This window comes from Eschscholzia californica, unplaced genomic scaffold (genome assembly GCF_041429995.1).
Source record: "Eschscholzia californica isolate CP2 unplaced genomic scaffold, dmEscCali1.0.p SCAF_5, whole genome shotgun sequence".
NCBI classification, from domain to species: domain Eukaryota; kingdom Viridiplantae; phylum Streptophyta; class Magnoliopsida; order Ranunculales; family Papaveraceae; genus Eschscholzia; species Eschscholzia californica.
The window spans coordinates 3,141,529-3,159,260 of NW_028238472.1; the positions used below are offsets into that span (position 1 = coordinate 3,141,529).

General features: G+C 35.1%; 2 protein-coding genes and 1 pseudogene across 3 annotated transcripts; all 3 read left to right on the forward strand.

Moving 5' to 3' along the window:
• Positions 1 to 4,353: 4,353 nt before the first annotated feature.
• On the forward strand, positions 4,354 to 6,078 carry LOC147536280 (putative F-box protein At1g32420). Its single transcript, XM_086641589.1, has 2 exons — positions 4,354 to 4,447; positions 4,549 to 6,078. Exon 2 carries the CDS (start codon positions 4,554 to 4,556, stop codon positions 5,964 to 5,966), a length of 1,413 nt encoding a protein of 470 aa, XP_086497715.1. The 5' UTR covers positions 4,354 to 4,447; positions 4,549 to 4,553; the 3' UTR covers positions 5,967 to 6,078.
• Positions 6,079 to 6,407: 329 nt separating this feature from the next.
• On the forward strand, positions 6,408 to 8,478 carry LOC147536281 (pentatricopeptide repeat-containing protein At5g66520 pseudogene; annotated as a pseudogene). Its single transcript, XR_015225560.1, has one exon. The product of XR_015225560.1 is annotated as a pentatricopeptide repeat-containing protein At5g66520 pseudogene (transcript).
• Positions 8,479 to 12,441: 3,963 nt separating this feature from the next.
• On the forward strand, positions 12,442 to 17,703 carry LOC147536282 (uncharacterized). The gene is made up of 13 exons (XM_086640261.1): positions 12,442 to 12,854; positions 12,935 to 13,015; positions 13,137 to 13,229; positions 13,332 to 13,530; positions 13,620 to 13,750; positions 13,850 to 14,015; positions 14,105 to 14,200; positions 16,336 to 16,532; positions 16,613 to 16,693; positions 16,778 to 16,873; positions 16,991 to 17,153; positions 17,253 to 17,383; positions 17,485 to 17,703. Exons 1-13 carry the CDS (start codon positions 12,600 to 12,602, stop codon positions 17,701 to 17,703), a joined length of 1,908 nt encoding a protein of 635 aa, XP_086496387.1. The 5' UTR covers positions 12,442 to 12,599.
• Positions 17,704 to 17,732: the final 29 nt, after the last annotated feature.

A 17,732-nucleotide genomic window follows, 5' to 3' on the forward strand; every position in this document is an offset into this window, starting at 1 on the left:
GGACATTTTAAATCTCCCGAAATGTCTGTGTTATTCGTTTAAGACATTTCAAATGTCTCGAAATGTCTGTGTTATTCGTAGCGAATGAATTTGGGTAAATTTCAGTGTTCATGCTCTAATTAGTTAGGGTAAATTTTTATCTGTTTGAATTTGAAATTCAGTTAGTGCCCCAAGCTTTAGCAGCCATCGATACTGTCCTCGCTTTTGACACCCAGGCTCAAGCCCATGGGTAGGGATTTTGTTCCTGACGAGTGCTCCACGAGCCCATCGAGAAGGCATCGAGACTTACTAAGCTTGAACACGCACCTATAACCCAGGTTTAGGATGCCCTCCCAAACACTTTAAGACTATTACAGTTCATCCTGTTGTTTTATAGTCCCAATTCTTTTAACTATTTATTCACACATGTCTCATTCGAAATTTTTTTTTTTTTTGAATAATATGATTGAATTTAAAAAGAGAACGAAGGACGGACTATGTACAAGCCGAAAAGGCCGAAAAGAAAAAGAAAAAACAAAACGACGAAAGAAGAAGAAGAAAAATCAAAACATATTACATCGAAGAAATGAAAGCCCCCCAATTCCCCACTATGTCCGAAAACGATCTAAATTTAACCTTCGGATTGTTTCGGCTCCAGTGATAGACAAAACACTTAGCTGAATAAATTATGTCTTCCACCGACCCCGGCTTGTCGGAAAAGATAGCTGAGTTCCGAGAGTTCCAAATTGCCCACAAAAATTGATCATTGGGTGCTTATTGTTGGCAGAACTTAATAGCTTGTTTCCTTCAATTCCATTGGTTGCCGAAGAAGACTCGTCGTTCTTGACATCAAATTCTTTAGTGGACTCCATTGTTAGTGCTGTAACAGATAAAGCGAGTTTGGGAGATAAACCATTAACTAGGGATAATGTCTTGAAAGCTATTGATAGAGGAGGAAAGGATGCTTTTGTCTTTGGAGCTAAACCTGCTACATACTGGGTGAGTAAGTGATAGAGTTTTATTTATCGATGAAATTTTTGGACGATTTACCTCTACCATTACTACTAAAGTCACTGCATTTTTCTGAATATAGTATATAAAAATATAATTGTTGCAAATACTTGATCCGATCGATGGCACAAAAGGGATTCTGAAAGGTAGTGAAGCATTGTATGTGGTATGCCCTACTTATCTTCTTCTGATTCTTTTCCTACTTATAATGTAGAGCCTTTGTATGTGGTACGTTTGTATGAAAATTGAAAGTGCAACTTCTATAGGAACCATATATTAGAGTTACTAGGTCCTATCTTGTCGAAAACTCGTACGAACATCTATATCTGAAAAAATTCCGCAGTTTAGGACAAGTTTTGTGCAAGGGCAGGTCCCAAAATGTATGAACTTCAAAGGTGTATTCCGAAAAGACAAACTAGTTCTATTTATCACTCTCTATTTCTTGGTTTCTTTTCTAATAGTATCCCAATTTTCAGGTGGGTTTGTATCTAGTAGTGGAAGGAGAGATTGTGCTTGGTGTCATGGGTTGCCCTAACTGGCTGGTAGATTCGACCAGAAAACCTAGCACTCAAGACCAGTCAGATAGAACTGGTCTACCTCAATTTTTCTTGCTCTGGTTTTGTATAAGAATTAGCTCTGTCGCCTCTCAAATTTACCATGTTAACCATAAGATCATTCAATTTTTCTTTTTTTATTTCTTCATGAGATCTTCTAGAAGCACAACTTGTTCATTTTCCTAAGTTCGATTTGCTTATATTATACATATTTCTCGCTTACAGCCTATGTGTTCAAGAAGCATTTCTTTAGATGACTCCTTGTGAAATCCCTTGTTCGTTTTAAGACTGTTTGTAAGAGATGGTGTTCTTTAGTTCAAAAGATCAAAACTTCATTGATTTACACCTCGTCGTTCCTCTACAACGCACAAAGGAACAAGAAGAATGGCGAATGCGAATGCAAGGAGGCACATATTTCGACCCTTGGCCATAAACATCCCAGGTGACCTCTTGTTTGAAGAAGAAGAAGAACAAGTATACAACAATAATGGTGGTAGTCGCCCACTGGCCGTGACACAAAAATGAAACTAGTGGTTGACAAAGTTAGGGAGATAGACTCGTCTTCTTATGATATCATGACAAAACCTCTAAACGGCTTAATCTGTCTCATCGACTGCTATAGAGAATATGCTACTCGTGTATGCAATATTAGCACAGGAGAAATATCACCTTGGTTTCCATCATCATTGCTACTAGGAAAAGAAAGACTTGTAAAACATTTCCCTTCCTTCAAGCTGGACCATAATGGCATAATGTTAGTTCACAAAACTACGAAATTGGGTTTGATCGTGCCACTAATGAACACAAATTGGTATTGTGTGGAGCATGATGTCAAATGACCTATATTCTATTGTGAGGTTTTGACCATTGGGCGCCAACCAAATAGCAATAGATGGAGAAGAATTGAAGAGGTTCCGCCATATCATCTTATTAGTGATTCTGTTCATGTGAATGGTGTTACTTACTGGAACAATTGTTCTCTCGACCGGTGGGCATCAAGAGCTAGTTACCGTTCTGTATGCTTAGTGGTGTTTGATGTAGGAAGTGAGAAGTTCAGAACAATCACAATCCCTGATTGCATTCTTGGTAACTCTTGGGGTGCTTTTACCAAGTCCGATAAAATATTTAGGAGAATTTTTAAGTTATTTGAAGTGGATGGGAATTTAGCGATGGTGGTTAAACTGAATAATTGCACGTTCATATACAAAGGTCATGTTTACAAAGACAAGGAGGAGGATATCAATAATGGAACGTCTAGTCAGTGGCGGACCCAGAAATTCTTCATCGTGGGAGCACATTTAATTATATTAAATAGTAAAAAACGAATACCATCCCAAATGACAAATTGTCGAGCTTCATTACGAAACTCTACCAAAACGAGTTATAAGTTTGGAAACAAGTGATCTCTATGTGTGATGGCAACACTCATGACTCATCGAATTAGATTACCACTAAACGTGAGTTGATTTGACTACAATCTAATTACAAATAATTAGTATGGGCAATTAATTTACACAAAAACCAATAAGTACCAATTATATGTTAAAGGAATAAGAAGACATTTTATCTTGAAAAAAAATCTCCATAATCCATATTTCGTACAAAATAAAGAAACGGAGGAAGAAGACATATGAAAGTAATTTAAAATAATATTGTTAGAAAATATACATAAATATGAATGGTGAAGAGGATATAAAGGTAATATGAAGACGTAAATAACTCTACTGGAGATTGGATGGATTTTAGCATAAAGAAAAAGTCAATCTCGAATTTGCAAAAGAACAAAAGTACAAAAAGATCTTATCAGAAAAGAAAAGTATTCGAAGTGCCAAAAGCTAACTTCAAAGAAAGTTTTGACAAAAACAAATTACCCAAACAAATGGTGATGGTTAAAAGAGTATCCGGAATGCCAATATTTTGGTAGAATCATTCTGGTAACATTATCATACTTTCGTAGGATCACATGAGAGGATTTTGGTAACATTATGTGTTCGGGCCTGAAGACAGAGAAAAACTGTTTGTCTATTTACTGTTACAATTGGAAGAAGGGTAATTGGACAAAGGTTGATGTGAGTGGGATCCCATCCTCAGTTCCACAATTATGCTCTAGTAGCTTTTCTACAACTTTTTTGAGAGTCTTTTGTCTCTTAATAATCTTACACGACACCACGGTCGTAGCAGAAGAATCAACCTCACTTTATCTAGAAATTTTATTTGCTTTCCCCTAGTACTTAATTTGCCTTCTTTTTAGCTTATGTTTGCATCTTTTTCATGTAACTTAGTAGTTTTATGGATATATTTCCTTATTACCGCCATTCCATTATACGTTGAACTGTTGAACTGTCTCTCTCTCTCTCGATTTGCTTTATCACATAGTTTGTTATTCGAAAATGGTTTAGAAAAATCGCAAGTAAGTAATTTTTCGTTCTTATTCCAAAATAATGTGGGGAGTCGAGAGTCAAACAGACAACGGACCAAACCGAGAGCAAGAAGGCGACAAGAAACAAGGAAAAGAAGGCTTTGGCTGATGGTAGAGGGAAAAAAATGGTTATTTTTATAGAAAGAAAAAAAATGGGTCTTTAGGTTGTGTGAGGTGGCAATAGTAAATGTAGTTGGTGCCCCCTATCTATACACTTCCCCACCAAGAATAACTAACTCACCTAACCAGTTTCCCACGTAGTGACGTCATAAATTTTCAGAAAAAAAAAAGTAGTGACTTCATATCTCTTATGTCGGTCAAGTTAGTTTTAGGAAGATGGAAAAGATATAAACCCTAATAATATAATATAACCCTCCCAAATTCCCACTCAATCACCCCCACACAAACAAATTCTCTCTATAATATTCTACTCCTCTTCCTGGTCGCCGCCGGACAAGAACTCCCGTGAGTTGTTTGAGAAAAGGTGAGTCAGTTGTATTGTTCTCAAATTTAATCTATTATTATTAGGGTTTTATTCAATTGATTTTAATATTATTATATTATATTTTGATTTCTTGGAATTAGATAGGATGATGAAAGCAGGAGTTACTACTAGTAGTAATGGTTATGATGATTGGTTAGTAGTTGAGATACTAACCAGACTCCATGTGAAATCTCTTGTTCGTTTTAAGACTGTTTGCAAGAATTGGTCTTCTTTAATTCAAGAAGATCAATACTTCATTGATTTACACCTCACCCGTTCCAAAACAAGGCGTCATCCTCGTATGTTTATTGTCGTTCCTCTACCACACACCAAGGCACAGAAAGAAGCCCTATACAATTTTTACTATACCACAGATTTTGACCCTTGGCCATATATCGAATTCCACATTACAGCTGACCTCTTGTTTGAAGATGAAGAAAAAGAACCAGTATGTGTCTTCCCCATTGGCCGCGACACGAAAAAACTGAAACTAGTAGTTGACACAGTAAGTGAGATACACTCTACTTCTTACAATGCCATTACAAAACCTCTAAACGGCTTAATATGTCTCATTGGTGATTATAAGAATCCTGGTGCTCGTATACGTCATATTAGTACTGGACAAGAATCACCTTGGTTTCAATCAACATTTGAAGTAGAGGATAAATCTAAGCGTGCTTATTCCCTCAACGGATTTGGTTTTGATCCTGCCACTAATGAATACAAATTAGTACTTGTGTGGAATTTGTGGACGTACAATTTATCCCGACATACAATTTGTGAAGTATTGACCATTGGAGGCCAAGGTAATACTAATATTAACAACAATAATAATAGATGGAGGAGGATCAAAGATGTCCCTCGCCGAGGACAATGGGATGATTCTGTTTATGCGAATGGTGTTATTTACTGGACCTTTTGCCGTATTTGTCTTTGGGGGCCAAAACATGGATGGCCTACTATATGTTTACTCGCATTTGATGTAGGAAGTGAAAAATTTAGAACAATCGATGTCCCTGATTTCATTATTCATCAGTCTGAGGGTCAACCATGTAAATATGTTGGCGGAATTATTAAGTTACTTGAAGTGGATGGAAATTTAGCTATGCTACTTTTTTTGAGCAAATTTACGTTCAAGATGTACATATACGAAGATAATGATTACAAAGACAAGAGGGATGAGAGCAAATTTAGCTATGCTAGTCCTCGTAAGAAGAATGGAAGATGGTGTGAAGTGAGTACTATCACATTGCCTTTCCATACGGACAAAAATTATTCTGTTAAGTTCAACACTTATGTAGGATCAGATGATAAGATTTTCGTATCATCAGTTGTTTGGGGTATTAAGGAGGAGAGATTTGTGTCTCTTTATTGTTACAACTGGAAGAAGGATAGTTGGACAGAAATTGATGTAAGTGGAATCCCTTCCTCAGTTCCACAACTATGTCCTCATAGTTTTTCTACTACTTTTTTCGAAAGTCTTTTGTCCGTTAGTAATCTCAATGCCCTTTTACACTAGCGCAGTAGTGGAAGAAACAACTTCACTTTGTTTAGAAACTTTATTTGCCTTATTTTATTTTTTAATTTTTTTCATGTAATTTTGTTAGTCTTATTATATGTTTGTTTTCTCTTACCACATCTCATTTATAAGCTCTCTTTGTGTATCTGGATTTGCTTTAGAAAAATAGCAAGTAATTTTCCAAACAATCAACGGAACAAACCGAGAGGAAGAAGACCAATTTTAGAGTGCAAAAATTAGTCATTTTTACAGAGAGAACAAGAGTTTTTCGTTGTTTTAACCCAATTTATTTCTTAACAAAAAAAAACCCAATTTATTTTATCTATACCTCCACTAATATTAGAATTTTATTATAGTTAAAAATATTGTCGATCAATTCATATGGTATTTGCCAAATAATTAAGGTCACTGACGAAGGATACTTAGAAATCCAGAATACATAAAATTAGAGGATCGTAACAGCTGAGATCTTATCTGGTTCATAATATTGGATCTGGATTTGACTTGATATCAATCGGCATCATCCCTCAACACGTCCTCGCTAGTCCATTATTCTCATTTCCTCCCGTCATGAATAATGACCAGCGCCACCATTACCGCCACCACCCATTTCCACCATCTCATAAAAAAATGTACAAACTTGAATCAAGTTCGCCAACTCCATGCTCACTTAACCACCACCGGACTTCTCCAATTCGACTCCCGCCTTCTCGGCCGCCTCTTCACCTCCGCTGCCACCACCTCCTCCTCCTCCCATGATCTCCACTACACTTCTACCCTCTTTTCTCAACTCCACCACCCAAACATCTTCTTCTTCAACACCATGATTAAAACTCATTCCTTAACTCCCACCCCCTTAAATTCCATCCCCATTTATACCCAAATCCTCAAATCAGACCTTCTTCCTGATATCTACACCTTCCCTCTTCTCCTCAAAGCTTGTACCCAAGTTCCCTCTTTCCCTCAAGGTCGTTCAATTCATGGCCAAGCCATTAAATTCGGTTTAGATTCTTATCTCTATGTTAATAATTCTCTAATCCATTTCTACTCCATCAATTCTCATACCCAAGATGCTAGAAACTTGTTTGATAATGGGGACGAATTAGATATTGTTTCTTGGAACTCTATGATTAGTGGTTATGCAAGAATTAATGAAATGGGTAATGCTCGAAAGCTGTTCGATGAAATGCCTGAAAGAAATTCAATTTCTTGGAGTGCTTTGATTTCTGGGTATGTACAAAATGGGTTTTCTAAAGATGCTTTGAGTGTTTTTTCAAGAATGCAAGTTGAGTTGATTAAGTTTAGTGAGATTACTTTAGTTAGTGTTCTTTCGGCTTGTGCTCATTTAGGTTCACTTGAACAAGGGAAATGGGTTCATGGGTACTTAAAAGCTAATCAAATTGAAATTAGTGTTTTTTTAGGTACATCTTTGATCGATATGTATGCTAAATGTGGGGAAGTTGATTTAGCTTTTGAGGTTTTTAATGGGATGAAAGAGAAGAATTTATTGGTTTGGACTACTATGATTAAAGGGTTAGCAATGCATGGAAGAGGTATTGAAGCTCTTGATTTGTTTTTCGACATGGAAAAAAAAGGAATCGCTCCTGATGATATTGCTTTTATAGGAGTTCTTTGTGCTTGTACTCATTCTGGTTTAATCGATCAAGGTCGAAGAATTTTCGATTCAATGACTAGTGTTTATAGAATTAGACCTAAGATTGAGCATTATGGGTGTATGGTTGATCTTTTTGCGCGTAATGGGTTGCTTAACGAAGCGAAAACTATGATTGAAACTATGCCAATGGAAGCCGATGCACTCATTTGGGGTGCATTAATGGCAGGATGCAGATTCTATCATGATATCGAATTAGCAGAGTACGTTGTTAAGAACTTGATTCAATTAGAACCCGAAAATGGTGGTGTTTATGTACTATTATCGAATATTTACTCTGCTTCGGGTAGGTTAGAAGAAGCAAGAAAAGCAAGAAAGTTAATGGAAATCAAAGGAGCGAAAAAGATCGCTGGGTGTAGTTCGATCGAGATTCGAGGAAAACTGCATGAATTCATTGTGGGTGATAAATCGCATCCACAAATAAGAGAAATACTTGCGAAATGGGAAGAAATTGAGAAGCTTTTGAGTTTAGAAGGTTATGTTTGTAAGAAAACAGAAGTTTTGCTTGATATTGATGAAGAAGATAAAGAAGATGCTTTAGCTAAACACAGTGAGAAATTAGCTATTGCTTTTGGATTGATTAGTACTGAAGATGGGATTTCGATTCGAATAGTGAAGAATTTAAGAGTTTGTTATGATTGTCATGAAGTTACGAAATTGATATCTAAAATTTACAACAGAGAAATAATTGTTAGAGATCGAACTCGGTTTCATCATTTTAAAGATGGAGCTTGTAGTTGCAGAGATTATTGGTGATATTTTCTTGTTTTTGGTTGTCTGTAAAATGTAATTACCGAATCGTTTTTATCTATTTTGTAAAACAAAGTTCATTTCTAATCATTTGGTACTTCAATGTCACAACATAATAGTCTACCAAAGTGCTTAACATTGCTAAGCATGGAATTCAGCATCGAATCAGTGACCTCTTGATTTTCCGAGTAGATGCACAATCAACTGAACAAGCAGATGTGATGTTTGTTACGAATTAGTTGTCGTTAGTGAAGCTTCGATTATTGAAGTATCAGGGACTGGCCCCTGTCCAAGGCCAGTCCCTGAGGCTATTCTGCCCTCAACTGCTTAGCTTCATTATACTTAGAGTGTCGGCTGATGCTAGAATTCTGGTGAACTTAGAAAAGATCAAAGAAACGAGAAAAAAAGAAGTTAAAATAGAACAGAGAATGAAAAGAACAATAGAAAATTGATGAGGATGGAAAATAGAAAACAGAACCTGTACTTAAAGATCTTTCTGATTGTTCCCATGACTACCAAGTGATTGATGAAAAGATTGAAAAACATGATTGAATGCAGCGCTAACGAAATCATCTGCAAGAGAATTTACACCGACTAGATTCTGAACAACGAATGAGGAGAAGACTTCATCAACGCTGCACTCAATGATGTTTTGCTTCCTTCTCTTCTGCCATTAGAACAAGATTTTGGCTTTGTTTTGTTTTATGACTTGTTCATTCATCACTCATCTTGTCTCTCTATCTCTATATATATCGTCTTTCTTCATATATAGGTATTTAGGGGATAAGCCAAGTCTATTCCAAGCAAGTATTCTCCTAATTCATCTCAATGTTATCTAGTACGCAGATCACTCTGGTACTGATACGTGACCATGTGAGTGTCGAGTACACTAGTTTGGCGTATACCTATTCCGGCACCTTTTTGGACTATTTTTCTAGACAATATATGGAGGACTATTTTATATTGCATTTATAATAGATATGCATACTCTCAAAAAAATAGATACACATACTCTCAAAACCGAATTATAAAAACCAAAGATCTCTCATGAGTAATTCAATCTAACGGCTCAAGTTGTGCCAAGTTAGGAGTGTACAAAAAATGTACATACATTTTGAAGTCTCTGTACCAAAACAGTCATTTTAGAATTCTGGTGTTCTTTCTGAATCTGATATTAGGATAGATTTTTGGATATGATTCTCTAGTACAGGTTTTGTATGTGTTTTTCCTTTCAGACAATTACAATACCTTCTACCAATAACATATTTGGAACCTTTTAGTACCAAAGTTTATGTTGGTCATCAAAATTGATCTTGATCTATCACCTCTTTTTTTTATTCTAAGTGAGATTTGAAATGTAACTCAGAGACTTGAATAGACTCGGATATATGAACAAGAAAGAAAATGGAACTATTGGATTTTGTGACTCGCCCCCGGCTACGTGTCCTTTTGACCCTTCGCCCGCCTGCCACCAGTGGTAGCAAGCTAGACTCCTATGTTGGTTGCCCCTTTCCCCTTTGCATAAGAAAAAGGTAAGAATTCAAGCCCAGAAAGAATATAATTTTTCCTTTTCTCTTTATCCCGAAAAGGTAGTTTTTATTTTTCTTGTGATGTTTGAATGCCTCATTTGGGTTGATTTTAGTCACACGAATTCTGATTCATACAATGAGGAAAAAAAAACTACCCAACGTGTTGAATTTTTGAAGCGAGATTCATAAATTATTTACAGTATAAACAAATCACCATAATATACAACACGAAGTACAAAACAAAACCAAGACTTCCGAATCGAGATAATCATAAGCTATCTTCGAATCCTCGTACTTCTAGACACAAAATGAAAATATATCGAACAACAATATATATATACATTTAAAACTAGATTACTTCATGATATTTTTCTTCTACGTTCATTGATCCTACCTTTAGCATCATCTCGAACAATACCTAAAACTTCATTGGGAGGAGAACAATGCCAAATACAAGGTTTATCCAATTTATGCCCCATTTTTGCAAACTTATCTGCAGCTTTATTACCTTGTCTATAAATATGACTCATCTTGTAATTCTTCAATTCTTTTAATATCAACTTAACATCTTCAACTTGTTTTTGAATTTCTTTTGATCCAACCCGAACCCGATTTTCAATCATATCAAACAATGTTTCTTCATCTCCCTCAAACCATACATTACTATTCCACCCATTTCTTAGTATCAAATCAATTCCGCGTTGAAGCGCAGTTAATTCCGCTATGGTGCTCGTTGTTTTTCCAATTGATTCTGAATACCCAAGTATGAATTCCGCTTTATGGTTCCTTAAAACTCCACCAATGCTTCCCAACCCATTTTTATATCCGACCGAGCCATCAAAATTTAGTTTAGTCCAACCTAAATCAGGTTTTTCCCATGTAACTTGAATCACTTCATGATGAAATTTTCTTAATGACAAACTAATTCGGGTTTGATTATAAATTTGTTTTTGAACCCTAAAACACTTTGTTAAATTAAGCATTGTGTTTCAAATAAACAAATAAGCCATTCTAATCATTAAAGATTTAAAACAAAAAAACCTTGAGTTAAAGGCCTATCAAGGCTTAAAAAAATTAAAAAAAATTAAACAATTTTATTTACAAAAATTGGGATTAAAATCAACAAATATATGCAAGAAATATAAAGACCAAAATTCAAATTTAATGGGTTTTAAATAGGAGAAAATGCATACAAGTTGCGGGGGAAACGACGAAATGTCATGATAGAGAGAGATCTTCAAGTAAAACCTGCAAATATTTCATTTTCGTTTCTTGAAAATGGGATTTTATATGAATAAATTGGAGTGTGATGTGAGAAAGGTAGTTTGTTTTTCTTTGGTGGTAAGGCAAGCAAAAGACAAAGTTCATTCTCCAAAATTGAAATAGCAAAAAAATTTCTCCTCATTTAAATTTTGTTGAACTTTTAAGAAAGATTTTATTTTTTTTTGAATTTTATTTTATTTTTTGAATAGTTTGGATTTAATTAGAAGATCCATGAACATTTACATATATATATATATATATAGAGAGAGAGAGAGAGAGAGAGAGAGAGAGAGGAGAAGTTTAATTGATTGGTGGTGGTCCTTATAACTGAAAGTAAAACCAAACTTAACCGTTAATTCTTAACTGCTAAAAGTAGAAGATAATCTTATTAGACGGTTAATTAATTACTTGGGGTATCCTTAATTAACCTCTTGATCTTTTACCTTTAATTTAGCCAGAAATGGAAATATTTACACCCTTATATTTAGAGAATGTTTTGATTGTAGTCATAAACAAAGTGCTAGTTCAGTTTGTTGACATTGGATTTTTGGTTGAGATCAATAACATAAAAGTAACTTTATATACTTGACGAGTTCAAGGTCTTCTAATTTGGTAAGGAAATGTTCCTATGCCTGACCACCTCACCGGGTCGGAATTCACTCGGAGAGTAGCCGGGCATAATATCAGAGTTGTATTTTTCTAGTAAGACATAAGAAACCCGGTCGGATTTCACCCGGGAGAGCGGTAGGCCATAATTTCAGGATTGTTTATTTTTCTGGTAAGAAATAAGAAACTACAAGTGTATGTAGTCATTGCATTTGCCGTTGCAACCTGAGAGAGGTATCCACGTATTGTTAGATAGTTCTTCCATACATGTCGCAGCCATCAACCTAAATCTCGGACAGAGTGTGGGACTAAACACGATATAAAGAGCACGAATTTAACTTTCTCTCTCTTAATAGGCTAGTAGGCCACATGCCCACATATACCAATCGGTGGAATTCAGCCAAGACAGTGGTCGATCGAAGATGTGTAAATTTCTTCATAATGAAAAGATATATCTTATTGACGATCTCTGAATTTGTATAGTCTATATTTGAATTTTCGGACTCAAGGCGAACAAAAAATTAAAATTTGACCCAAATCAAACATATATAACATATAAGAGTTTAGAGACCTCGAATCCGATTCAGATTTTTACTCAATTTTTCAAGTTGGATATTGATTCCCTATAAAAAGGCAAGAGGGAGAGAGAAAGACTAGTCTAAACTTGGAGTCGTCTTTCTGTTACAGTTAAACAGACAACTCTCTCTTTCTCTCTCTAAACTCTCTCTCTCTCTTTCTCGCTCTAAACTCTTTCTCGCTCTAAACTCTTTCTCGCTCTAAACTCTTTCTCGCTCTAAACTCTCTACAATCACAATGGCTTCCGAATCCGAGAAAACTTCTCTGATCAAACCTTCTTCTGAATTCTCTCCAGATGACGATGATAAGAAAATTCCAGACGATCTTGAATATCCAATAACTAGCTTCACTGACTATTCGTCGGATATGACTCAATTTCTTTTCTCATCTGAATCAGATTTCATGTTTAAAGAAAACTACATTGAGAAATTGAAAACTAATGAGCATGATCTCAATACTATTCGTCAAGAATCAATCTCTTCAATTCAACAGGTAAATCAAGAACCGACTCAAATTTCATGTATCAGAATGAAATCTCATGTTTTCTAACAGATTTTGGTTCATATTTTCAGCTTTCTACTCAGTTTGATGTGTTTATAGCTTATTTTGCGGTAAACTACCTAGATAGATTCCTCTCCGCTCAAAATTTTCTGGTAAATCAATTTATTAAACGTCAAATTTTGAAGTTTATGATGATCTGATCTAGTGATCTTTCATGTTTATTTTCATCATCTTGTTGTTGATTTGATCGATGGTTAAATCTTGAAATTTCAGACTGGAAAGTCATGGATGACAAACCTATTTGCTACTTCTTGCTTTTCTCTTGCTGCTTCGACGTTTCTTAACTTCAATCATGAGAATCTTCAGGTAATAAGTTCGATGAGGAAATTCATCAAACAGATATACTGCATAATCTAATTTCTCTTTCTCTTCTCTCTCTTAAATGTTAATTGATGATGAAAATTACAGAATATTGGATTCGTCTTCGATGGAAAAAACGTAAAACAAGTGGAATGTCTGATTATTGGAGCCCTAAAAGAGCTTATGCGTCCAATAACGCCTTTCTCATTCCTGAGTTTCTTCATTGCTTTGGCCAAACTTGATGATCCGGCATTAAAATATACTCTTAGAGGTCGTACGGCTGAGATTATCTTCAAACTTCAAACCGGTAAACAGAATATGATTGTTTTTAGGTTTTCTATTGGAGATAAGAGTAAAACCTAATTGTTGATAGAAATTTTTTTATCTACTCCACAGAAATCAATCTTTTAGGGTTTAAGCCTTCGATAATTGCAGCTTCAGCAATCCTTATTGTTTTTGAAGAACAACATCCTTCTAAATTCTCTAGTTTTAGAGATGAAATTACATCTTCCATCTTTATCAATACGGTATATTTAACAACTCAAAAAACAATCTCTTTCTCTCTTAATTTCTTGATTTTTCAATTTCTCTGTTTTGATTTGTTAATGGTGTTTTGATTTGAGCAGGATAGATTAGATGAATGCTGTGATATGATGAATGCACTTCTGATCCATAACAACAGATCAGTATCAGTATCAGATAGTACTTTATCATTAATGGTTAATCAGCTTGATCTTGATCAAAATGAGAAGAAGACAACAACAAGTAGTAGTAATGACTCAGTCTCTCAAGGTAAACAAATTAAGATTAAAAAGATACTAATATTATACTACTGTATAGATATAAACAAATTGTATAATAGTAACAAGTTGTTATTTCAGCTCCCTCAGATGATTCAACAATGGTGGAACCTGCTGATAGAGATGATAATAACCCAATAGCCCAAGAGAAAGACATCTTCCAGGATCAACAGAAATAATAGAACTTCAGGTCAATTCAGTATCTGAATCTCATTTCAATATTCATTTCCAAACTAATGTTTTATTATCTAGTATGACATCTCCATTTGCCTCCTCCCCTGTTCTTTAAACAGGCCCGAGTGTATCGGGCCAGGCTCAAACTCGATGGAGTTGCAGTCTGGAGATAGCAGCCCAGCATGGGCCTCGAATGCGCCCCCGGCATCTTCCATAGATTCGTATCGTCTCAGGAAGACCTGCCTAGTTGACACACTACTAGATGGAAACAATGTTTTTTTTTCACATGATTGGTGTGCTTGGTATAGGCCCTGTGTCAGGCCTGGTACATCTTAAGACGGTCCCGAACAGATCCGGGTAGGCTGAGCCTAGTTGACACACACCACTAGATGGAAACACTGTTTCTTCCCATGATTTTCAATGCATGTTTGGAGATAAACAGAGAGAGAGAGAGAAGTAATAAATGAAAATGGAAGTTGTATTTTGCTTTCCATTGTTCTTTACTTGTTCTTGGCTTGTTTGAGTTACTAACTCTTTTCTCATTTTTGTGTGTGTTTTAGGGTGAAAATGGCTGGAACTTTAATGGATGTCATATGACAATGAAGATCGAAAGAAAAGTGAATATATGGAGTTCATTTTGGATACTAAAAATCACAGAATTAAGTTTCATTTTTTTTTTGGCAGGAGAGATTTCCATCTTTCAGTACAATTAGGAAATGCATTTTTACCCTGATAATAATGTAAATAAAAGTGTCTCGAACTCTCAATCTTGATCCAGTTAGCAAATTCTTACTGTGATACTTAAATAGATTTCATATAGACCAACCAGAAAAAATAGAAAACAATTGTAAAAGACCAATTTATGCTAATTCTATAGAGAGAAAGAGAGAAGTGGTGGTCCCTATAACTGAAAGTAACCGTCAATCCAAATACTAATACTAAAAGCAAAACCAAACTTAACCGCCAATTCTTAACTGCTAAAAGTAGAAGATTATTTTATTATACTGTTAATTACTTGGTTTATCCTTAACTAACCTCGTGACCTTTAATTTAGCAAGAAATGCAATTACTTGGTCTTTGGTATAGGAAAAACAATGTTTAATAAAGACAGTGCATTCGATAGGAGGAATCCTCTTTTTAGTATAGGGAGAGATAAACATTATTTTCTAAAATATTTCAAAGTTAAACGTTGGTCCCTCACCTAAAACTCGGTTCGGTTAAAGAGTGAGAAATCCTTAAAATTTTGTTCGATCAAAGAGAGAGAGCACCCCCTAAAATTATGATCGATGGTGTTCGATTGAAGAGAGAGATAGATCTTGTTCGATCAAAGGGAGAGATATAGATGTTCGATCAAAGAGAGATATAGAGATGGAAACCCTAAATCTTAGATGTCTAACGCAACAATCATCTCCATAGAAGGGTTCCTACCTCTTGTTATCGCATGATTTCTCCATAGATTTTTTGGGTTTTAACACTGATCACAGTAATTTTTTTGAAGAAGTTCCGTTTAGCATAAATAAAAATTCATGAATGAAAATAGTGAAAATTTTCATCCAGAACCACTAAAAAGTTGAACAAATTTCGTCCAGAGCGGGTGAAAAAATAGACCAATTTCAGTCCAGCCGACCGAAATTTGTTGTCTTTTTCACTCAACCCAATCGAAAATCCTTTAGTGAAACAAAGACGACCTAAACCCTAAAATATTTCGTTCAGTCGTAGAGGGAGACAAAAAGGAAGTTTTCTTTACATGAGACACATTATCATTTTCAAGGTGAATTGTCGAATTTACAAGCCACGAAATGAAGAGCATTTACTGAAGCGAAGATATTTTATGCAATTATGTAATTTTGATTTGTAGATTTTGTATTGTAAGTTACTTTATTCTTTAATGCAATTACGGAGTATCTTTTAAACAAAAAAAAAAAAAGTTTAGAGACCTCAAGTCTGATTCAGATTTTAGTCCATTATCGAGGCAGATATTGCTTCCCTATAAAAAGGCAATGAGGGAGAGAGGAAGACGCGAATTGTGAACAACTTGGAGTCTTCTTCTTTCAGTTACAGTAAACCCTCTCTTTAAACCCTCTCTCTCTCTAGAATGGCTTCCCAATCGGATAAAACTTCTTCTGAATTCTCTCCAGATGAAGAAGAGAAGAAAATTCCTGACGATCTTGAATATCCAATAACTAGCTTCACTAACTACCAGTCAGATATGACTCAATTTCTTTTCACATATGAATCAGTTGACATGCCTAAAGAAAACTACACTCAAAGATTGAAAACTAATGATCTTGATATCAATACTATTCGTCAAGAATCTCTCTCTTCAATTCAAGAGGTAGGTAAAAATCAAGAACCCACTCAACATTCATTTCTTGTTTTCTAACTCAAGATTTTTTTCATATACCTTTTTTGCAGTTTTGTCGTAACTTTGATGTATTTGTACCTTATTATGCTATAAATTACCTTGATAGATTCATCTCCGTTCAAAAAATTCCGGTAAAAATCAATCCATTAAACGTCATATTTTCATCTTTGTTTATTTCCCATCTTTGTTTATTTCCCATCTTGTTGAAATTTCAGAGTGGAAAACCATGGTTTCCAAAGGTAACTGCTGGTTCTTGCATTTCTCTTGCTGCTAAAGTGCAGTTACCACAATTCAAGCATACTGATCTTGAGGTAATCAAACTAATCATAATCTCTCTTTTTCTCTCTCTCTCTCTCTCTCTCTCTCTGTCTCTTAAAAGATGAAAATTACAGAGATTTGGCGTCCACTACGAAGTGAAAATCATAAAGAAAATGGAGACTCTAATTCTTGGAAGATTAAAATGCCGTACGCGTCCAATAACGCCTTTCTCATTCCTGTGCTACTACATTTCTTTGTCCAAACTTAATGATTCGGCATTAACATATCCACTTAGAGGTCGTACGGCTGAGATTATCTTCAAAACTCAAACAGGTAAAAAAAACCCAGAAGAGTATGATTTTTTAGGTTTTCTATTGGAGATAAAGATAGTGAAACCTAATTGTTGAATTTTTTTTTGTCTCTATTTAACAGAAATCGATCTTTTAGAGTTTAAGCCATCGATAATTGCAGCTTCAGCAATTCTTATTGTTTTTGAAGAACAACATCCTTCTAAATTCTCTACTTTTAGAGATGAAATTACATCTTCTATCTTTATCAATTCGGTATATTTAACAACTCAATAAACAATCTCTTTCTCTCTTAATTTTCTTAATTTTTCAATTTCTCTGTTTTGATTTGTTAATGGTGTTTTTGATTTGAGCAGAATAGACTAGTTGCTTGCCGTGAAATAATGAATTCAATTCTGATGAATAACACCAAATCAGAATCAGTATCAGTATCAGATAGTAGTACTTTATCATTAATCCCACTGGTTGATCAGCTTGATCTTAATCAAGATGAGGAGAACACAACAACAACTATTAATGACTCAGTCTTTGAAGATGATTCAACAATGGTGGAACCTGAAAGAGATGATAATTGACACAAATCTCAATAACCCAAGAGAAACCA

Bases quoted from the DNA above. Each gene is read 5' to 3' on its own strand.
- LOC147536280 (XM_086641589.1), top strand. From the start codon at position 4,554: ATGATGAAAGCAGGAGTTACTACTAGTAGTAATGGTTATGATGATTGG.
- LOC147536282 (XM_086640261.1), top strand. From the start codon at position 12,600: ATGGCTTCCGAATCCGAGAAAACTTCTCTGATCAAACCTTCTTCTGAA. The intron at 13,531-13,619 runs GTAAACAGAATA...TCTACTCCACAG, and splicing joins TATCTTCAAACTTCAAACCG to AAATCAATCTTTTAGGGTTT. The intron at 13,751-13,849 runs GTATATTTAACA...TGATTTGAGCAG, and splicing joins CTTCCATCTTTATCAATACG to GATAGATTAGATGAATGCTG.